Here is a 25,118-nt window from a genome sequence, read left to right as displayed (position 1 = left end):
AACATCAATATTGAAAAAAATTACCAGCGTATTGATTTGTGATAATTTGTATGACGTTCAAGATTATTATTTCAGTTCGACTACCACATGTCAAGAAAAGAATCATTTGACATCTTACTGATGAAGGATATTAGTTATCCGAAATATTTAATATTTGTTCATGATTTTACTATTTTTTTGGAGATGTACCCTTTTAGACTTGCTTATTATATATAATATTGCGTTGGATAAAAACCGCAATTTTTATACGTGTACATGCAAAACAAATTTCTTGTTAGAGGGGTCTAAATACAGCACAAACAACATTTTCCGAAAGACCAAAAAAGTGAAAAAGTATATTTTAACAAAACGCATTTGACTAGCAGGTCGAACAACGGATGATCTTAAACCCTGCTGAATGCCATAGCGATTGCCAAATAAACGGATCACAGATGTAACAAAATGGATCTTAATTTTAATCTAATACCAAATAGAAAACAAAAAACTTGCGGAAAAGATGGTATACCGCAAACATGAGGTGCAAAAATTTGTACACCATATCCGGATTTCGACAATTAATGTCTCTTCAGTGATGTTAGGAATCGAAACGGTATTTGGAAGGCCATATAATTTACGTCAATTTGGGATTGACTCTTGAATTTTGAAGAGTCGAAATAGGATGAACGGATCATATAAACCCGAAGGCAAACGTTCAAACATATGATTGCGTTGGATAAAAACCGCAATTTTTATACGTGTGCATGTAAAACAAATTTCTTGATAAAGGGGTCTAAATACAGCACAAACAACAATTTCCAAAAGACCAAAAAAAGTGAAAAAGTCTATTTTAACAAAACGCATTTGACTAACAGGTCGAACAACTGATGTTCTTAAACCCTGCTGACTGCCATTGGCGATTGCCAAATAAATTGATCACCAGATCTTACAAAATGGATCTTAATATTAATTTAATGCCAAACAGAAAACAATAAACTTGTGGAAAAGATGGTATGCCACAATATATATATATATATAAGTCTGAAAATTAAACCCAACAGTGTTAAGAATTAGATTTTTATGCTTACAAATTTTTGTCCCTCAACGGGATTTGAACTGACACCTTAGATACACTACAGCACCAATCGCTTAGCCTCATTTTCAGCTCTCTAGACCAAAGTAACCGTGATATTATATAAAAAGTTGTGATACAACAACCTTACTGTGATATGACAAATTTAACTATGATACAACAAAGTAACTTTGATGCCAGGTAACTGTGATACGAACTAACTGTGATACATCAAAGTGTGATACAAAGTAACTGTGATACAAAGTAGCTGTGATACAAAGTAGCTGTGATATAAACTAACTGTGATACAAAGTAGCTGTGATGCAAACTAACTGTGATACAAAGTAGCTGTGATACAAAGTAGCTGTGATATAAACTAACTGTGATACAAAGAAGCTGTGATTCAAACTTACTGTGATACAAAGTAGCTGTGATACAAAGTAACTGTGAATTAAAGTAGCTGTGATATAATATAGTTAATGTTATGTTATAATAGTCGCTATTGGACTTGTTTTATGTTTTGTTAATCCGTTTCTATATTTTTGTTATTAAAGTTTCTGTTAATAGAATTATTTAGTTAAGTATTTCTTTATGCGCTTAATCTGTTTGAAATGATCTAAAAGTCTATTCAGTATTTCAATTTTTTAATAAAACCAAACAAACACTTTCAAACAAATTGAACGAAACAATAAAAACACAAAAAAAGTTTCGCGGTATAATAAACAATGCAGAATGACAAATTATACAGATTAAAATGTTTCATATATATATACTTCTAAACATGAGACAAATTTACGAAAGACGTTCTCCATCGGACATCCCGTGGTTATACAGGGCAAACACCATGACTTATATATCCTTCATATCAAATTTAGCCGAAATATGTTAGTAAATTTTTGTTCTTCCCTCAGCGGGATTCGAACTCCTGCACTGTGTCCAGCGCCATAGACCACTCGACTAGGCTTTACATAACATAGCTTTTGTTAGTTCCAGTTCAGCTTAATCAAGGGTTGTAACACAGTACATGATGTATAGTGGCAAGTAGATGGTGTACCTTTCAGATTAGCTGTTTTGTCTGTCGTAAAGGTTGATAATGTTACTAACCATGCCGTTACCTTTGTATTTGATTAAAAATCGATATTGCAATGGGTTTTTTTAACAAAATAAAAGACTCTCTTGACAGATTTTGGTGACTATGACTATCTTTAGTTTAAAAGTATACAAGAATAAAAAAACAAATAGTAGGATGGATTCTTTAGAGGATTCATTCTTCTGTATGCAACATCTCCGAATGAGACTTTTCATCGAACTTGTACAAAACGATGGTGCCACATGTGGAGGAGGATCTGACTACCCTTATAGAGCACCTGTTATCACCTCCGGATTTTGATGAGGTTCGTGTTGTTCAGTATTTATTTTTCTATGTTGTATTTTGAAGACAGTTGTTGGTCTGTTCATCATTTTTCGTGTTTACCATGGCGCTATCAGCTTGTATTCAACTTATGAGGTCGACTATCTCTTTGGTAACTTCTGCCTCTTTTTATAGAAGGAATGTAATACATAAAAAGGTATTTTCTGGCTAAAAGTCACGAAAACAAATCAAAAACTTTTCGATAAAGTAAGATGTACTATATCAACATGCGTCTTTCAAATCTGGAAATATAGAAAATAGTTCTTGAAGCGATTTCATTGCAAGTGATTTACAAATTCAATATATTTTCAACACAAAGCAGGGTTCATTTTCGTATCACATTCGTGACGTATATAACTGTGTACCTTTAGTTTTTATTATTAGTTTTAATATCTGGACTCTTTTGTAGTTGTCTTATTGGCAATCACACTACTGCTCCTTATTTTATGTATGTACTATCCGATTAGGTGCTACTGGACTGACAATCTTCATATCTACTATTCGACTAGATGCTACTGGACTGACGATCTCTGTATAGTCCCCCAGACATGTGTTTTATCCTACATAAGATTCATCATTTGCGTTCGAATCATAACAGAACAATGATGACGGTGATGTTGAATTTCGTTTAACGTTCAGTGGCAAATATTACATCTTATCACAACAATATAGAAAACATGCTTCCGCTGTCCAAAACTTCACCGTTTGCTTTTCATGTGTCATTTGTTTTTGGCGATGCGAGATTACTTAAATAACCGCTATATATATTACTGGTAACTTGAGGGAAATTAAATTAGTGCCATAGTAAGTTTTTCACCGATTTGGGAAAATAGTCATGCAATTTAAGTTATGGTTATTACTTATTTTGGATAATTTGAACTCTGGTGGATAGTTGTCTCATTGGCAATCATACCACATTTCCTTATTTTTATAATGGGTTCGGGAATGACCAAGCTGTTATATAATGGCTCAAAAATAATTTTGACCCAATGTTTTTCTCATTTCTAACTACAGTTCTCTCTTTTCGCATGTTTCTGAATTCAATAATGTCAACCAGAATGGCAACTGTGAGTTACTACCTTAAATAAAACAATTCATTTAGACCACTAAGACAATCGTTTAAGAGTATTGCTCAAAATCAATGAATTCTTCTTCGCAAAATTTTGAGATTTCTTATCTTATCTGGAAGAATTTTCAATTCTAAGACTGGAGGGCGTCTTTTTATCTGCTTTTATACGCAATCACATTCAATCGGATAGGGATATTCATTAAATTCAATACCAAATGTTCGAAGAGTACCACGTACTGCCAACGTTGGAAAACACTGTAAAATCTATGTGGTCTAACATGTAGGTGAAGGTTTCAAAGCAATGTTGGTTACTGCTATCAAAACAAAGCCGGACTAGCAAAAGGAAAAATGAATATTTCACCAGCCAAGAAAAAAAATCCACAAATACCCCACCCCTTTTTTTTAACCATGAGAATTAAATGGTCGTCTCTCTTATGTTGCTATACGTATAAAAAAGTGTATATGCTCTCGTTACAAAAATAAGAAGGTATTACTACAGTCACTGGACACACGTACTTCTAATTTCAGATAATACTCCATATTATCAAAAGGTCCATGAATTGATCTTAGAAGACTGCAAGACAAGTATATAGCACGACATTATATACTGAACAACAAAAGAAACAAAAGAACAACATTAATTTCTATGGAGTAATTATTTCTTTTGTATGTAACTTTTTAAAATTTGTTTGAAAAAGTCAAAACTTTTACACAATGTTTGGGAGTCATAAATATCATTTGTAAAAAGGACATTTTTGTTTAATTCCAACTTTTGACTACTTAAAAAGATAATTTTGAGCGCTCACAAACATGTTTAAACCCGCCACATTCTTTATGTGCCTGTCCCAAGTCAGGAGCCCGTAGTTCAGTGGTTGTCGTTGGTTCATGTCCGTCATATTTGTTTTTCGTAAATTTTGTTATAAATTAGGCCGTTAGTTTTCTCGTTTGAATTGTTTCATCTTCTTTCATGTAGGGTCTTTTATAGCCGACTTTACGGTATTGGTTTTTTCTCATTGTTGAAGGCCGTACGGTTGCCTAAAATTGCTTACATCCACTTCATTTGAACTTTGGTGGATGGTTGTCTCATTGGCAATCACACCACATCTCCTTATTTTTATATTTAAAACAAACAAAAGAAAAGAGGAAAATGTCGGGTGTAAATTTAAATCTGAAAAAAATAGAAAAGTAAAATTATGCCTAGTTTCTTATCGAAGTTTGTTCTAATGACAAATTTGAAATTGTCTAATTATAACTCATATTTTTTTTTAATTGGACGAGCACAACGAAGGTCGACACTAAAACGAAAACTTGTTTATAAACCCATAAATTAATTTCCAGGTTAATACGCTTAAAACATACTAAAGTTAGTTTTTTTGCATAAACAAAAAATTATGAAACTTCTGTATAAGGAAAAAAGTGGACCATTATTTATGTTGTTGGATATACATATAAACAATTTATATATTTAAGAATCTACAATTGAAAAATAAATAAAATTATTACTATAAAGGTTTAAAACAAGTTTTATTTAAACAGTGTTATTTTATTTTATTTATAGCAGTTATATTTATGCTATTTTTTTCAACTTTATTTTGTATTATTTATTCTTTTATTTTAAATTTTCTTTTCATTTTATTTATTCATTTTAATAAAAAAAAAAATTGTATGGGAATACTTCATATATAAAAACTGAATTAGTCTTTCATTATTACACAAAAGTATCATTAATTAAGTGAACTTTTTTCAGACATTAAATATATCATCGTTTCTGCTGAACATTGAACTTAATTGCCTTATACTTTAATTAAAAATCTTGACAAACCATGATAAGCCGCGCTTTCATCTTTGACAAGGTTAATCAGAGGTCAAAGCTATGGTCAAAAGACAACGAGTGATTAATTCTGAAATGATCTGAGTAATGAAGTGAACACGGTTCTTTAAAATTATGATTTGTCAAAATGTTCGTTCTCCATAAATATTCGTGCTTTACCTTAAAAAGTCAAATTCAATCACGACTTTTGTGAAGTAACCTACCACAACAAAAATGCTCCCTAAACAACTATTTCAGGACGATGACGAATGTTACCAGATGATTAGTGACATGGAACCCTTTGGATTCAAAGCAACAAAACCAAAGGCAGACACTATTTCTTTTATGACTCCTGGTGCCAAGAGGTCGTTGACAAAATATCACCAGGGTGATTCCGTTAAAGCTTGCAGAGATTTAAAGACTGTCGTCAACAAACTTACACTGAATGAAGACTTAATTGCTGATTGCAGCAGAACCTACTCGCTTCCATCAGTTGCAGGAAAACACCAGGATCTGAAAAGCATCTCTCCACAGACACTTTCTGATGTCATTGACGGTAGATACAAAAACGTCATCAATAGTTATCGAATCATCGACTGCAGATACCCGTATGAATTCGAAGGAGGTCACATCGAAGGTGCCGAAAACAGGTATTTACATGCATCCATCTTGGAACTTCTTCAACAGTCGACTGCAGAGAAGCAAATTCTTGTTTTTCACTGTGAGTTTTCATCAGAACGAGGCCCAAAGATGATGCGATTCCTGAGAAGTAAAGATCGTGAATTGAATAAAGAAAACTATCCTGCCTTGAACTACCCAGAAGTATATTTACTGGATGAAGGATACAAATCTTTTTTCAACGAAAAGTCGATGTATTGCGATCCAATTAATTACAAACCAATGATCCATTATGAACACTCGTCCGATTTACGTCATTTCCGGGCAAAGTCAAAGTCTTGGACCGCTGGAGAAAAACGGCGACATGCAAAAAGATCCATACGCTTGTAATATGAACTTTTTTATGAAAAGTGATTGAAAATGTTTCTTATGGTAGTACTACTCAAAAGAAAACATTTTACGGAAAGCTAATATAGTGCTATAGATCAAAGTAACTGTGATATTAAATAAATAATTGTAATACAACAACCTTACTGTGATATGTTAAATTTAACTATGATACAACAAAGTAACTGTAATGCAAGGTACCTGTGATACAAGGTGATACAAAGTAACTGTGATACAAAGTAACTGTGATACAAGAAACTGTGATACAACTAACTGTGATACAACATGGTAACTGATACAACAAACTGTGATACAAAATAACTGTGATACAACTATCTGTGATACAAAGTAACTGTGATATGATTTAATGTTATGTTATAATAGTCGCTATTGACTTGTTTTATTACAGTTTATGTTTTGTTAATCCGTTTCTATATTTTTGTTATTAAAGTTTCTATAAATAGAATTTTTTAGTTCAGTATTTCTTTATGGGCCTTATTTGTTTGAAATGATCTGAAAGTCTGATTCAGTATTTTTTTTTTTGATAGTACCAAACAAACACTTACAAACAAATTGAACGAAACAAAAAAAAATGGGCCAAAGTTTCGCGGTATGATAAACAACGCAAAATGACCAATTATACAGATTAAAATGTCACACACACACACACACACACATATAAAATAGCCATCGATAAATAACAAAAAAACATAAAATGAGTCCCTACCATCACTTGTTTCCTGTAACTCAGGCTTCAGTACAGGACTACCACATGTCAAGAAAAGAATCATTTGACATCTTACTGATAAAGGATATTAGTTATCCGAATTATTTAATATTTGTTCATGATTTTACTATTTTTTTGGAGATGTACCCTTTTAGACTTGCTTATTATATATATTATTTGCCTTCGGGTTTATATGATCCGTTCATCCTATTTTGACTCCTCAAAATTCAAGAGTCCATCCTAAATTGAGGTAAATTGTATGGCTTTCCAAATACCGTTTCGATTCCTAACATCACTGAAGAGACATTAATTGTCGAAATCCGGATATGGTGTACAAAAACCTTTGCCCCTTTTGTTTACGGTATACCATCTTTTCCGCAAGTTTATTGTTTTCTGTTTAGTATTAAATTTATAATTAAGATCCATTTATTACATCGCCAATGGCAGTCAGCGGGGTTTAAGAACATACGTTGTTCGACCTGTTAGTCAAATGCGTTTTGTTAAAATATACTTTTTCACTTTTTTAGTCTTTTGGAAAATGTTGTTTGTGCTGTATTTAGACCCCTCTAACAAGAAATTTGTTTTGCATGCACACGTATAAAAATTGCGGTTTTTATCCAACGCAATCATAGGTTTGAACGTTGTTTTCAATTAAGACTTGTTTATTTATATATATATATATAAGTCTGAAAATTAAACCCAACAGTGTTAAGAATTAGATTTTTATGCTGAAAAATTTTTGTCCCTCAACGGGATTTGAACTGACACCTTTGATACACTACATCACCAAACAATTTTGTCGAGCCTGCGAAATTTATTTTGCGAAAGCGAGACATAGCGATCCTAGATTCCGTTGTCGTCGGTGTCGGCGGCGTCAACATTTAAGTTCAGTCTGTGGTTAAAGTTTTTCTGGACATCAATAACTTTGTCAAACCTACATGGAATTTTATGAAATTGGGACAGAAGCTTGTTTATGACCAAAATACAGTATCCAGGGCAAAATTTTGAAAATATCTATTTTTATTTTTCCGTATTTTAATAATAAATGGACTTTGGTTTTTTTTACAGTTAACTTCAGATTTTGTCTGAGGTTAAAGTTTTTCAGTCATCAACAACTTTGTCAAACCTTCATTGAATTTTAAAAAATTTGTACAGAAGCTTGTTTATGACCAAAAGACAGTATCCAGAGCAAAATTTTGCAAATATTTATTTTCATTTTTTCGTATTTTACTGATATATAGACTTAGTTTTTTTACAGTTAACAAGTAGATACAGTCTGGGATTAAAGTTTGTTACACATCAATTACTTTGTCAAACCTTCATAGAGTTTTATGAAACTTTTGCAGTAGCTTTTTAATGATTAAGAGATAATGTCTGCAGCAAACCTTTGAAATTATATTTTTTTCATTTCTAGTATTTTTCTGAAAGATGAACTTCATTTTTTACAGTTAACATTTACAGACAGTCTGGGGTTAAATTTTTTGTACATGATAAATTTGTAAACTCCATGGATTGTTATGAAACTTGCATAAAAGCTCATCGTCAAGGCCAAAATAGCATCTAAAGAAAAGGTTAAAAGGGAGATGTACCCTTTTAGACTTGCTTATTATATATATTATTTGCCTTCGGGTTTATATGATCCGTTCATCCTATTTTGACTCCTCAAAATTCAAGAGTCCATCCTAAATTGAGGTAAATTGTATGGCTTTCCAAATACCGTTTCGATTCCTAACATCACTGAAGAGACATTAATTGTCGAAATCCGGATATGGTGTACAAAAACCTTTGCCCCTTTTGTTTACGGTATACCATCTTTTCCGCAAGTTTATTGTTTTCTGTTTAGTATTAAATTTATAATTAAGATCCATTTATTACATCGCCAATGGCAGTCAGCGGGGTTTAAGAACATACGTTGTTCGACCTGTTAGTCAAATGCGTTTTGTTAAAATATACTTTTTCACTTTTTTAGTCTTTTGGAAAATGTTGTTTGTGCTGTATTTAGACCCCTCTAACAAGAAATTTGTTTTGCATGCACACGTATAAAAATTGCGGTTTTTATCCAACGCAATCATAGGTTTGAACGTTGTTTTCAATTAAGACTTGTTTATATATATATATATATATATATAAGTCTGAAAATTAAACCCAACAGTGTTAAGAATTAGATTTTTATGCTGAAAAATTTTTGTCCCTCAACGGGATTTGAACTGACACCTTTGATACACTACATCACCAATCGCTTAGCCTCATTTTCAGCTCTCTAGACCAAAGTAACCGTGATATTATATAAAAAGTTGTGATACAACAACCTTACTGTGATATGACAAATTTAAGTATGATACAACAAAGTAACTTTGATGCCAGGTAACTGTGATACGAAGTAACTGTGATAAATCAAAGTGTGATACAAAGTAACTGTGATACAAAGTAGCTGTGATACAAAGTAGCTGTGATGCAAACTAACTGTGATACAAAGTAGCTGTGATACAAAGTAGCTGTGATATAAACTAACTGTGATACGAAGTAGCTGTGATACAAAGTAACTGTGATATAAAGTAACTGTGATATAATATAGTTAATGTTATGTTATAATAGTCGCTATTGGACTTGTTTTATGTTTTGTTAATCCGTTTCTATATTTTTGTTATTAAAGTTTCTGTTAATAGAATTATTTAGTTAAGTATTTCTTTATGCGCTTAATCTGTTTGAAATGATCTAAAAGTCTATTCAGTATTTCAATTTTTTAATAAAACCAAACAAACGCTTTTAAACAAATTGAACGAAACAATAAAAACACAAAAAAAGTTTCGCGGTATAATAAACAATGCAGAATGACAAATTATACAGATTAAAATGTTTCATATATATATACTTCTAAACATGAGACAAATTTACGAAAGACGTTCTCCATCGGACACCCCGTGGTTATACAGGGCAAACACCATGACTTATATATCCTTCATATCAAATTTAGCCGAAATATGTTAGTAAATTTTTGTTCCTCCCTCAGCGGGATTCGAACTCCTGCACTGTGTCCAGCGCCATAGACCACTCGACTAGGCTTTACATAACATAGCTTTTGTTATTTCCTGTTCAGCTTAATCAAGGGTTGTAACACAGTACATGATGTATAGTGGCAAGTAGATGGTGTACCTTTCAGATTAGCTGTTTTGTCTGTCGTAAAGGTTGATAATGTTACTAACCATGCCGTTACCTTTGTATTTGATTAAAAATCGATATTGCAATGGTTTTTTTTAACAAAATAAAAGACTCTCTTGACAGATTTTGGTGACTATGACTATCTTTAGTTTAAAAGTATGCAAGAATAAAAAAACAAATAGTAGGATGGATTCTTTAGAGGATTCATTCTTCTGTATGCAACATCTCCGAATGAGACTTTTCATCGAACTTGTACAAAACGATCGGTGCCACATGTGGAGAAGGATCTGACTACCCTTATAGAGCACCTGTTATCACATCCGGATTTTGACGAGGTTCGTGTTGTTCAGTATTTATTTTTCTATGTTGTGTTTTGAAGACAGTTGTTGGTCTTTTCATCATTTTTCGTGTTTACCATGACGCTATCAGCTTGTATTCAACTTATGAGGTCGACTATCTCTTTGGTAACTTCTGCCTCTTTTTATAGAAGGAATGTAATACATAAAAAGGTATTTTCTGGCTAAAAGTCACGAAAACAAATCAAAAACTTTTCGATAAAGTAAGATGTACTATATCAACATGCGTCTTTCAAATCTGGAAATATAGAAAATAATTCTTGAAGCGATTTCATTGCAAGTGATTTACAAATTCAATATATTTTCAACACAAAGCAGGGTTCATTTTCGTATCACATTCGTGACGTATATACCAAATCTTTCTCTATTTATAGTTTTAATTAGGTCGAAGAAGAATAGTTAGTAAAATACAACGCGTGCAGATATCTGTTTCTAAGACAACCCTTCAACAAAAACAATTTTGTCGAGCCTGCGAAATTTATTTTGCGAAAGCGAGACATAGCGATCCTAGATTCCGTTGTCGTCGGTGTCGGCGGCGTCAACATTTAAGTTCAGTCTGTGGTTAAAGTTTTTCTGGACATCAATAACTTTGTCAAACCTACATGGAATTTTATGAAATTGGGACAGAAGCTTGTTTATGACCAAAATACAGTATCCAGGGCAAAATTTTGAAAATATCTATTTTTATTTTTCCGTATTTTAATAATAAATGGACTTTGGTTTTTTTTACAGTTAACTTCAGATTTTGTCTGAGGTTAAAGTTTTTCAGTCATCAACAACTTTGTCAAACCTTCATTGAATTTTAAAAAATTTGTACAGAAGCTTGTTTATGACCAAAAGACAGTATCCAGAGCAAAATTTTGCAAATATTTATTTTCATTTTTTCGTATTTTACTGATATATAGACTTAGTTTTTTTACAGTTAACAAGTAGATACAGTCTGGGATTAAAGTTTGTTACACATCAATTACTTTGTCAAACCTTCATAGAGTTTTATGAAACTTTTGCAGTAGCTTTTTAATGATTAAGAGATAATGTCTGCAGCAAACCTTTGAAATTATATTTTTTTCATTTCTAGTATTTTTCTGAAAGATGAACTTCATTTTTTACAGTTAACATTTACAGACAGTCTGGGGTTAAATTTTTTGTACATGATAAATTTGTAAACTCCATGGATTGTTATGAAACTTGCATAAAAGCTCATCGTCAAGGCCAAAATAGCATCTAAAGAAAAGGTTAAAAGGGAGATGTACCCTTTTAGACTTGCTTATTATATATATTATTTGCCTTCGGGTTTATATGATCCGTTCATCCTATTTTGACTCCTCAAAATTCAAGAGTCCATCCTAAATTGAGGTAAATTGTATGGCTTTCCAAATACCGTTTCGATTCCTAACATCACTGAAGAGACATTAATTGTCGAAATCCGGATATGGTGTACAAAAACCTTTGCCCCTTTTGTTTACGGTATACCATCTTTTCCGCAAGTTTATTGTTTTCTGTTTAGTATTAAATTTATAATTAAGATCCATTTATTACATCGCCAATGGCAGTCAGCGGGGTTTAAGAACATACGTTGTTCGACCTGTTAGTCAAATGCGTTTTGTTAAAATATACTTTTTCACTTTTTTAGTCTTTTGGAAAATGTTGTTTGTGCTGTATTTAGACCCCTCTAACAAGAAATTTGTTTTGCATGCACACGTATAAAAATTGCGGTTTTTATCCAACGCAATCATAGGTTTGAACGTTGTTTTCAATTAAGACTTGTTTATATATATATATATATATATATAAGTCTGAAAATTAAACCCAACAGTGTTAAGAATTAGATTTTTATGCTGAAAAATTTTTGTCCCTCAACGGGATTTGAACTGACACCTTTGATACACTACATCACCAATCGCTTAGCCTCATTTTCAGCTCTCTAGACCAAAGTAACCGTGATATTATATAAAAAGTTGTGATACAACAACCTTACTGTGATATGACAAATTTAAGTATGATACAACAAAGTAACTTTGATGCCAGGTAACTGTGATACGAAGTAACTGTGATAAATCAAAGTGTGATACAAAGTAACTGTGATACAAAGTAGCTGTGATACAAAGTAGCTGTGATACAAAGTAGCTGTGATATAAACTAACTGTGATACGAAGTAGCTGTGATACAAAGTAACTGTGATATAAAGTAACTGTGATATAATATAGTTAATGTTATGTTATAATAGTCGCTATTGGACTTGTTTTATGTTTTGTTAATCCGTTTCTATATTTTTGTTATTAAAGTTTCTGTTAATAGAATTATTTAGTTAAGTATTTCTTTATGCGCTTAATCTGTTTGAAATGATCTAAAAGTCTATTCAGTATTTCAATTTTTTAATAAAACCAAACAAACGCTTTTAAACAAATTGAACGAAACAATAAAAACACAAAAAAAGTTTCGCGGTATAATAAACAATGCAGAATGACAAATTATACAGATTAAAATGTTTCATATATATATACTTCTAAACATGAGACAAATTTACGAAAGACGTTCTCCATCGGACACCCCGTGGTTATACAGGGCAAACACCATGACTTATATATCCTTCATATCAAATTTAGCCGAAATATGTTAGTAAATTTTTGTTCTTCCCTCAGCGGGATTCGAACTCCTGCACTGTGTCCAGCGCCATAGACCACTCGACTAGGCTTTACATAACATAGCTTTTGTTATTTCCTGTTCAGCTTAATCAAGGGTTGTAACACAGTACATGATGTATAGTGGCAAGTAGATGGTGTACCTTTCAGATTAGCTGTTTTGTCTGTCGTAAAGGTTGATAATGTTACTAACCATGCCGTTACCTTTGTATTTGATTAAAAATCGATATTGCAATGGTTTTTTTTAACAAAATAAAAGACTCTCTTGACAGATTTTGGTGACTATGACTATCTTTAGTTTAAAAGTATGCAAGAATAAAAAACAAATAGTAGGATGGATTCTTTAGAGGATTCATTCTTCTGTATGCAACATCTCCGAATGAGACTTTTCATCGAACTTGTACAAAACGATGGTGCCACATGTGGAGAAGGATCTGACTACCCTTATAGAGCACCTGTTATCACCTCCGGATTTTGACGAGGTTCGTGTTGTTCAGTATTTATTTTTCTATGTTGTGTTTTGAAGACAGTTGTTGGTCTTTTCATCATTTTTCGTGTTTACCATGGCGCTATCAGCTTGTATTCAACTTATGAGGTCGACTATCTCTTTGGTAACTTCTGCCTCTTTTTATAGAAGGAATGTAATACATAAAAAGGTATTTTCTGGCTAAAAGTCACGAAAACAAATCAAAAACTTTTCGATAAAGTAAGATGTACTATATCAACATGCGTCTTTCAAATCTGGAAATATAGAAAATAATTCTTGAAGCGATTTCATTGCAAGTGATTTACAAATTCAATATATTTTCAACACAAAGCAGGGTTCATTTTCGTATCACATTCGTGACGTATATACCAAATCTTTCTCTATTTATAGTTTTAATTAGGTCGAAGAAGAATAGTTAGTAAAATACAACGCGTGCAGATATCTGTTTCTAAGACAACCCTTCAACAAAAACAATTTTGTCGAGCCTGCGAAATTTATTTTGCGAAAGCGAGACATAGCGATCCTAGATTCCGTTGTCGTCGGTGTCGGCGGCGTCAACATTTAAGTTCAGTCTGTGGTTAAAGTTTTTCTGGACATCAATAACTTTGTCAAACCTACATGGAATTTTATGAAATTGGGACAGAAGCTTGTTTATGACCAAAATACAGTATCCAGGGCAAAATTTTGAAAATATCTATTTTTATTTTTCCGTATTTTAATAATAAATGGACTTTGGTTTTTTTTACAGTTAACTTCAGATTTTGTCTGAGGTTAAAGTTTTTCAGTCATCAACAACTTTGTCAAACCTTCATTGAATTTTAAAAAAATTGTACAGAAGCTTGTTTATGACCAAAAGACAGTATCCAGAGCAAAATTTTGCAAATATTTATTTTCATTTTTTCGTATTTTACTGATATATAGACTCAGTTTTTTTACAGTTAACAAGTAGATACAGTCTGGGATTAAAGTTTGTTACACATCAATTACTTTGTCAAACCTTCATAGAGTTTTATGAAACTTTTGCAGTAGCTTTTTAATGATTAAGAGATAATGTCTGAAGCAAACCTTTGAAATTATATTTTTTTCATTTCTAGTATTTTTCTGAAAGATGAACTTCATTGTTTACAGTTAACATTTACAGACAGTCTGGGGTTAAATTTTTTGTACATGATAAATTTGTAAACTCCATGGATTGTTATGAAACTTGCATAAAAGCTCATCGTCAAGGCCAAAATAGCATCTAAAGAAAAGGTTAAAAGGGAGATGTACCCTTTTAGACTTGCTTATTATTGATATTATTTGCCTTCGGGTTTATATGATCCGTTCATCCTATTTTGACTCCTCAAAATTCAAGAGTCCATCCTAAATTGAGGTAAATTGTATGGCTTTCCAAATACCGTTTCGATTCCTAACATCACTGAAGAGACATTAATTGTCGAAATCCGGATATGGTGTACAAAAACCTTTGCCCCTTTTGTTTACGGTATACCATCTTTTCCGCAAGTTTATTGTTTTCTGTTTAGTATTAAATTTATAATTAAGATCCATTTATTACATCGCCAATGGCAGTCAGCAGGGTTTAAGAACATCCGTTGTTCGACCTGTTAGTCAAATGCGTTTTGTTAAAATATACTTTTTCACTATTTTGGTCTTTTGGAAAATGTTGTTTGTGCTGTATTTAGACCCCTCTAACAAGAAATTTGTTTTGCATGCACACGTATAAAAATTGCGGTTTTTATCCAACGCAATCATAGGTTTGAACGTTGTTTTCAATTAAGACTTGTTTATATATATATATATATATATAAGTCTGAAAATTAAACCCAACAGTGTTAAGAATTAGATTTTTATGTTGAAAAATTTTTGTCCCTCAACGGGATTTGAACTGACACCTTTGATACACTACATCACCAATCGCTTAGCCTCATTTTCAGCTCTCTAGACCAAAGTAACCGTGATATTATATAAAAAGTTGTGATACAACAACCTTACTGTGATATGACAAATTTAACTATGATACAACAAAGTAACTTTGATGCCAGGTAACTGTGATACGAAGTAACTGTGATAAATCAAAGTGTGATACAAAGTAACTGTGATACAAAGTAGCTGTGATACAAAGTAGCTGTGATGCAAACTAACTGTGATACAAAGTAGCTGTGATACAAAGTAGCTGTGATATAAACTAACTGTGATACAAAGTAGCTGTGATACAAAGTAACTGTGATATAAAGTAGCTGTGATATAATATAGTTAATGCTATGTTATAATAGTCGCTATTGGACTTGTTTTATGTTTTGTTAATCCGTTTCTATATTTTTGTTATTAAAGTTTCTGTTAATAGAATTATTTAGTTAAGTATTTCCTTATGCGCTTAATCTGTTTGAAATGATCTAAAAGTCTATTCAGTATTTCAATTTTTTAATAAAACCAAACAAACGCTTTCAAACAAATTGAACGAAACAATAAAAACACAAAAAAAGTTTCGCGGTATAATAAACAATGCAGAATGACAAATTATACAGATTAAAATGTTTCATATATATATACTTCTAAACATGAGACAAATTTACGAAAGACGTTCTCCATCGGACATCCCGTGGTTATACAGGGCAAACACCATGACTTATATATCCTTCATATCAAATTTAGCCGAAATATGTTAGTAAATTTTTGTTCTTCCCTCAGCGGGATTCGAACTCCTGCACTGTGTCCAGCGCCATAGACCACTCGACTAGGCTTTACATAACATAGCTTTTGTTATTTCCTGTTCAGCTTAATCAAGGGTTGTAACACAGTACATGATGTATAGTGGCAAGTAGATGGTGTACCTTTCAGATTAGCTGTTTTGTCTGTCGTAAAGGTTGATAATGTTACTAACCATGCCGTTACCTTTGTATTTGATTAAAAATCGATATTGCAATGGTTTTTTTTAACAAAATAAAAGACTCTCTTGACAGATTTTGGTGACTATGACTATCTTTAGTTTAAAAGTATGCAAGAATAAAAAACAAATAGTAGGATGGATTCTTTAGAGGATTCATTCTTCTGTATGCAACATCTCCGAATGAGACTTTTCATCGAACTTGTACAAAACGATGGTGCCACATGTGGAAAAGGATCTGACTACCCTTATAGAGCACCTGTTATCACCTCCGGATTTTGACGAGGTTCGTGTTGTTCAGTATTTATTTTTCTATGTTGTGTTTTGAAGACAGTTGTTGGTCTTTTCATCATTTTTCGTGTTTACCATGGCGCTATCAGCTTGCATTCAACTTATGAGGTCGACTATCTCTTTGGTAACTTCTGCCTCTTTTTATAGAAGGAATGTAATACATAAAAAGGTATTTTCTGGCTAAAAGTCACGAAAACAAATCAAAAACTTTTCGATAAAGTAAGATGTACTATATCAACATGCGTCTTTCAAATCTGGAAATATAGAAAATAATTCTTGAAGCTATTTCATTGCAAGTGATTTACAAATTCAATATATTTCAACACAAAGCAGGGTTCATTTTCGTATCACATTCGTGACGTATATACCAAATCTTTCTCTATTTATAGTTTTTATTAGGTCGAAGAAGAATAGTTGGTAAAATACAACGCGTGCAGATATCTGTTTCTAAGACAACCCTTCAACAAAAACAATTTTGTCGAGCCTGCGAAATTTATTTTGCGAAAGCGAGACATAGCGATCCTAGATTCCGTTGTCGTCGGTGTCGGCGGCGTCAACATTTAAGTTCAGTCTGTGGTTAAAGTTTTTCTGGACATCAATAACTTTGTCAAACCTACATGGAATTTTATGAAATTGGGACAGAAGCTTGTTTATGACCAAAATACAGTATCCAGGGCAAAATTTTGAAAATATCTATTTTTATTTTTCCGTATTTTAATAATAAATGGACTTTGGTTTTTTTTTACAGTTAACTTCAGATTTTGTCTGAGGTTAAAGTTTTTCAGTCATCAACAACTTTGTCAAACCTTCATTGAATTTTAAAAAATTTGTACAAAAGCTTGTTTATGACCAAAAGACAGTATCCAGAGCAAAATTTTGCAAATATTTATTTTCATTTTTTCGTATTTTACTGATAAATAGACTTAGTTTTTTTACAGTTAACAAGTAGATACAGTCTGGGATTAAAGTTTGTTACACATCAATTACTTTGTCAAACCTTCATAGAGTTTTATGAAACTTTTGCAGTAGCTTTTTAATGATTAAGAGATAATGTCTGAAGCAAACCTTTGAAAATATATTTTTTTCATTTCTAGTATTTTTCTGAAAGATGAACTTCATTTTTTACAGTTAACATTTACAGACAGCCTGGGGTTAAATTTTTTGTACATGATAAATTTGTAAACTCCATGGATTGTTATGAAACTTGCATAAAAGCTCATCGTCAAGGCCAAAATAGCATCTAAAGAAAAGGTTTGATTTTTTTTTAAATTCTGTGTTTTACTGATAAATGGACTCACTTTTTAAGTCAACATAACACTTTTACACTGACAGCAGCACTCGCAGGCGAGACACATGGTTCACCCCTTACGATTTTTTTTAAACACGCGATAATGTCTCCACCAAAAACATCAGTATGCTTTAATATTTTACAGTTATGGGTTTTTACTTGTGAGGGAGCTGTGTACCATTAGTTTTTATTATTAATTTTGTCATCTGGACTCTTGTGTAAGTGTCTTATTGGCTATCACACTACTGCTCCTTATTTTATGTATGTACTATCCGATTAGGTGCTGCTGGACTGACAATCTTCATATCTACTATCCGACTAGATGCTACTGGACTGACGATCCCTGTATAGTCCCCCAGACATGTGTTTTATCCTACATAAGATTCATCAATTGCGTTCGAATCATTACAGAAAAATGATGACGGTGATGTTGAATTTCGTTTAACGTCCAGTGGCAAATATTACATACTTATCAAGACAATATAGAAAACATGCTTCCGCTGTCCAAAACTTCACCGTTTGCTTTTCATGTGTCATTTGTTTTTGGCGATGCGAGATTACTTAAATAACCGCTATATATACATACTGGTAACTTGAGGGAAATTAAATTAGTGCCAAAGTAAGTTTTTCACCGATTTGGGAAAATAGTCACGCAATATAAGTTATGGATATTACTTATTTTGGATAATTTGAACTCTGGTGGATAGTTGTCTCATTGGCAATCATACCACATCTCCTTATTTTTATAATGGGTTCGGGAATGACCAAGCTGTTATATAATCGCTCAAAAATAATTTTGACCCAATGTATTTCTCATTTCTAACTACAGTTCTCTCTTTTTTACATGTTTCTGAATTCAATAAAATTTTGAGATTTCTTATCTTATCTGGAAGAATTTTCAATTCTAAGACTTGAGGGCGTCTTTTTAGCTGCTTTTATACGCAATCACATTCAATCGGATAGGGATATTCATTAAATTCAATACCATATGTTCGAAGAGTACCACGTTCTGCCAACGTTGGAAAACCCTGTAAAATCTATGTGGTCTAACATGTAGGTGAAGGTTTCAAAGCAATGTAAGGCCTTTTATAGCCGACTATACGGTATGGGTTTTTTTCTCATTGTTGAAGGCCGTACGGTTGCCTAAAATTGCTTACATCCACTTCATTTGAACTTTGGTGGATGGTTGTCTCATTGGCAATCACACCACATCTCCTTATTTTTATATTTAAAACATACAAAAGAAAAGAGGAAAATGTCGGGTGTAAATTTAAACCTGAAAAAATAGAAAAGTAAAATTATGCCTAGTTTCTTATCGAAGTTTGTTATAATGACAAATTTGAAATTGTCTAAATTATAACTCATATTTTTTTTTTTGAATTGGACGAGCACAACGAAGGTCGACACTAAAACGAAAACTTGTTTATAAACCCATAAATTAATTTCCAGGTTAATACGCTTAAAACATACTAAAGTTATTTTTTTTGCATAAACAAAAAATTATGAAACTTCTGTATAAGGAAAAAAGTGGACCATTATTTATGTTGTTGGATATACATATAAACAATTTATATATTTAAGAATCTACAATTGAAAAATAAATAAAATTTATTACTATAAAGGTTTAAAACAAGTTTTATTTAAACAGTGTTATTTTATTTTATTTATAGCAGTTATATTTATGCTATGTTTTTCAACTTTATTTTGTATTATTCATTCTTTTATTTTAAATTTTCTTTTCATTTTATTTATTCATTTTAATAAAAAAAAAATTGTATGGGAATACTTCATATATAAAAACTGAATTAGTCTTTCATTATTACACAAAAGTATCATTAATTAAGTGAACTTTTTTCAGACATTAAATATATCATCGTTTCTGCTGAACATTGAACTTAATTGCCTTATACTTTAATTAAAAATCTTGACAAACCATGATAAGCCGCGCTTTCATCTTTGACAAGGTTAATCAGAGGTCAAAGCTATGGTCAAAAGACAACGAGTGATTAATTCTGAAATGATCTGAGTAATGAAGTGAACACGGTTTTGTAAAATTATGATCTGTCAAAATGTTCGTTCTCCATAAATATTCGTGCTTTACCTCAAAGAGTCAAATTCAATCACGACTTTTGTGAAATAAGCAGTTACAACAAAAATGCTCTCTAAACAACTATTTCAGGACGATGGCGAATGTTACCAAATGATTGGTTGTATGGAACCCTTTGGATTAGAAGCAATAAAACCAAAAGCAGGCACTATGTTTTTTATGACTTCTGATGCACAGATGTTGAAAACAAAATGTCATGATGGTGATTCCGTTAAATCACGTCATCAGCCGGCGACAGGCAAAACAAACCGTGCAGGGATTTAAAGACTGCCGTCAACAAACTTGTAACACTGAATGAAGACTTAATTGCTGATTGCAGCAGAACCTACTCGCTTCCGACAGTTGCAGGAAAACACCAGGATCTGAAAAGCATCTCTCCACAGACACTTTCTGATGTCATTGACGGTAGATACAAAAACGTCATCAATAGTTATCGAATCATCGACTGCAGATACCCGTATAAATTCGAAGGAGGTCACATCGAAGGTGCCGAAAACAGACATTCACATGCATCCATCTTGGAACTTCTTCAACAGCCAACTGCAAAGAAGCAAATTCTTATTTTTCATTGTGAGTTTTCCTATTAGTTATAAACCGATGATCCACTCTGAAGACTCGTCTGATTTACGTCATTTCCGGGCAAATTCAAAGTCTTGGACTGCTGGAGAAAAACGACGACATGCAAAAAGATCCATACGCCTGTAATATGAACTTTCTTTTTGTATAACAATAGTGCTACTCTAATACAAAGTAACTGTGATACAACAAACTGTGATACAAAGTAACTGTGATGAAAAGTAACTGTGATTCAAAGTAACTGTGATACAAATTATCTGTGATACAAAGTAACTGTGATACAAAGTAACTGTGATACAAATTATCTGTGATACAAAGTAACTGTGATACAAAGTAACTGTGATATATAGTAACTGTGATACTAAGTAACTGTGATACAAAGTACCTGTGAAACATAATAGTAGCTATGTGACTTGCATTGTTTAGTGTATGTTTTGTTTCTGATTTTATTTACGTTTATTAAAGTTTTAGTTAAATGAAGTTTGTAGTTGACGTGTTTATTTTCCACAATGGTTGCTTTATCTGCTTAATTTGCATAACTTGGTAATCAGTATGCTAAATTTGATTTTAGTTAAAACTAAACAAAAACTAACAAAATTAAAACAACTGAGCAATATGGGCTTAAGTCTCGCCGTATCGATGTAAGTGTGTCCAGTGTCTGTAATACACACCTAATTTTTGTCGAGCCTGCGTCTTCTGTCGCAGAAAGCTCGACATAGGGATAGTGATCCGGCGGCGGTGGCGGCCACGGCGGCGTTAACTAACTACTTGAAAGCTTTATATTTTAGAAGGTGGAAGACCTGGATGCTTCATACTTTGTATATACTAGTAGATGCCTTATGGTTATGAAGTTTCCGTCTGTTATATGTCCACTGTCCTTGACCTCATTTTCATGGTTCAGTGACTACTTGAAAAAAAGTTAAGATTTTTTGTAATGTTAATTTCTTTTTTATTATGAGTAATATGATAACTTTATTTAGTATGTGCATACCTTGCAAGGTCCTCGTGTCTGTCAGATAGATTTCATTTTACCTCGACCTCATTTCATGGATCAGCGAACAAGGTTAAGTTTTCGTGGTCAAGTCCATATCTCAGATACTATAAGCAATAGGTTTACTATATTTGGTGTATGGGATGATTGTAAGGTGTACATGTCCAACTGGCAGGTGTCATCTGACCTCCACCTCATTTTCATGGTTCAGTGGTTAAAGTTAAGTTTTTGTGATTGCAGTGGTCTTTTTTTTTTCTAATACTAGATGCAATATGTCAACTATATTTGGTGTATGGAAATATTTTACGATGTACATGTCAGTCTGGCAGGTTTTTTTTTACTTTGACCTCATTTTCGTTGCTCAGATGTTTTGATCTGTTTTTCTTAAACTATAAGCAATAGGTCAACGTAAGGGGGACAGCTATTTAATTAAATTTGTTTCTTAGATACTATAAGCAATATGTCAACTATATTTAATGCATTGGTTGTAATGTGTACATGTCTGTCTGGCATGGCTCATCTGACCTTGACCTCATTTTCATGGTTCATTGGTCAATGTTAAATTTTCCTGGTTAAGTTCGTTTCTAAGAAACTATAAGCAATAAGTCAACTATATTTGGTGTATGGAATGATTGTAGGGTAAACATGTTCCGGTTTGTTTATCTGACCTTGACCTCATTTTTTTGGATTATATTAAGTTTATGTGATACTTGTAGTAAAGCTTTATATTTAGGACTATCAACATATAATCAATGGTCAGTAAAGCAGGCGAGACATTTCAGCGTGTGCACTCTTGTTGTGACGAAAGTACATACACTTCGTCAGAAACTTTGCAACATTCACCTACATGTTAGGCCACATAGATTTTTGCAGGGTTTTTTTTAACGTCAGAAGTATGTGGTACTCTCCGAACATTTGTTTTTTTTTTTTCGGAGCTTTAAGTTTACTGATTTTATGTTAATTCTTTGTGTATCTCTTACCGCTTTTTGAGTTAATCCAAATGCAACGGATTTTTACAGTTTGTTCTTATGTTGTGCTGTGACACCACTGTCCCAGGTTAAGCGATGGTTGAGCGCTCACACGTAATATTTTTATGTGTTTTAAAGTCAGGAACCCGTAATTCAGTGGTTCTTTGTTCATGGCTGTCATATTTGTTTTCGTGATTAGTTTGATGTAAATTCGGCCCTTAGTTTTCTCTTTTATATTGTTTCACATTTTTTGTATGTCGGGGCTTTTTATAGCCGACTATACACGGTATGCGTGTTCTCGTTGTTGAAGGCCGCAAGGTGCTTTCATCCACTTCATTCACGGGATACTTGTATCATTGGTATTATACCCTATCTACTTATTTTAATATTGTCCCCCCTCGAAACATTACATTTTATGTCTTTCATACTTTCAAAATTTTCCTGTCAATCTGTTTGCATAGTGCTGAAAATATTTCTCAAATTAAAGCAAGACTTCAGTTTCTCTCAAAATACAAAATTGTGCGAAAGAAGAATGATAAATGTATATTGTGTTTTTTTCTATTTAAGGAGGTCACTTATAGTTGCCATACCCGGTGCTTTGCTTTTGTGCCAATTGGCATTTCATTTGCGCCACAAACCATATTACATTTGCGCCACAAACCTTTTTTCATGTGCGCCAAATGCAATGCGCCCGACATTTTGATTGACAAACCATTATCGAATTCGGAAACTTGATAAAAGGGAGAAGTGTAGTTAAACATGAGAAAATCATTGGGTCAACATTATTTTCAAGCTATTCTATAACAGCTTAGAGAATTTCTGGACCCATTTTTGTCGAGCCTGCGACTTTTGTCGCAAAAGCGAGACATAGCGATCCTACATTCCATCGTCGTCGTCGTCGGCGGCGGCGTCCACAAATATTCACTCTGTGGTTAAAGTTTTCGAAATTTTAATCCTTGATTTCTACCAAACTTGGACAGAAGCTTGTTTATGATCATAAGATAGTACCCAGAAGTAAATTTTGTAAAAATAAATCCTGTTTATCCGTATTTTACTTATAAATGGACTTAGTTTTTCTGCCAGTTAATATAACATTCACTCTGTGGTTAAAGTTTTTAAAATTTTAATAACTTTCTTAAAATATCCTGGATTTCTACCAAACGTTGACAGAAGCTTGTTTATGATCATAAGATAGTACCCAGAAGTAAATTTTGTAAAAAAAATTCCTGTTTATCCGTATTTTACTTATAAATGGACTTAGTTTTTCTGCCAGTTAACATTACATTCACTCTGTGGTTAAAGTTTTAAAAATTTTAATAACTTTCTTAAACTATCCTGGATTTGTACCAAACTTGGACAAAAGCTTGTTTATGATCAAAAGATAGTATCTAGAAGGAAATTTTGTAAAAATTTATTTCCTGTTTTTTCCGTATATAACTTTTAAATGGACTTAGTTTTTCTTCCAGTTAACATTACATATATACAGTCTGCAGTTAAAGTTTTAAAAACATTTATTAGATTCATAATGTAATTCGCGGAACCCTTACGAATTTTTTTTTTTCGTGACTAAGCGGTATTTTTTTTAGGTTAGTAATTTCGCATCGCCAGCATAAATGACACATGAAACGCAAACGGCTAAGTTTGGCATATTTTCTATATAAAAATAAGGAGATGTGGTATGATTGCCAATGGGACAACTTTCCATCAAAGTTTAAATAAAAGATAGAAATACATTGTAGATTCTTAATAAAATTTCCATTAGCCAGAGGAACTGACTTTTTCATTGATTACTCTAATAAGTTTACAGTCTTTTTAACGTTGAAATCCTTTTTGTATTAAACAGAGAATGACATTTAGCGGTATTTGGTGTAATAATAGATCTTTGAATGATAACAGTCAAAATAGAGACAAATACGGAAAAAACAAAACTAAACGAAATAACTACAGTCTACATTAATTTCCAATTTATTAAATTATAGTTCTCTGATTTCGCTATACTTCGTTCGTATATGTCTATGGTTCATTGGTCAATGTTAAGTTTATGTGATTTGGTCAGTTTTTCAAGTACTATAAGCATTTGGTCATCTATATTTGGTGTATGGAATGGTTTTACGGTGTATATGTCTATCTGGCAGGTATCATCTGACCTAAACCTCATTTTGATGGTTCATTGGTCAATGTTAAGTTTTTTTTTGTTTTGGTCTATTTTTCAATTATTATAAGCAATAGGTCAATTATATTTTGTGTATATAAAAAATTATAAGGTGTATATGTCTTCTGTTTTTGGCTTGTTACCACC

General features: G+C 32.4%; 1 protein-coding gene across 1 annotated transcript; it reads left to right on the top strand.

Annotated features, from left to right (window-relative positions):
• Positions 1 to 3,517: 3,517 nt before the first annotated feature.
• LOC127733399 (M-phase inducer phosphatase-like) lies at positions 3,518 to 6,346 on the top strand. Its single transcript, XM_052242765.1, has 2 exons — positions 3,518 to 3,526; positions 5,597 to 6,346. Exons 1-2 carry the CDS (start codon positions 3,518 to 3,520, stop codon positions 6,344 to 6,346), a joined length of 759 nt encoding a protein of 252 aa, XP_052098725.1.
• Positions 6,347 to 25,118: the final 18,772 nt, after the last annotated feature.

Source organism: Mytilus californianus, unplaced genomic scaffold (genome assembly GCF_021869535.1).
Source record: "Mytilus californianus isolate M0D057914Y unplaced genomic scaffold, xbMytCali1.0.p SCAF_3, whole genome shotgun sequence".
NCBI classification, from domain to species: Eukaryota; Metazoa; Mollusca; class Bivalvia; order Mytilida; family Mytilidae; genus Mytilus; species Mytilus californianus.
This window is presented reverse-complemented; position numbering and strand designations above follow the sequence as displayed.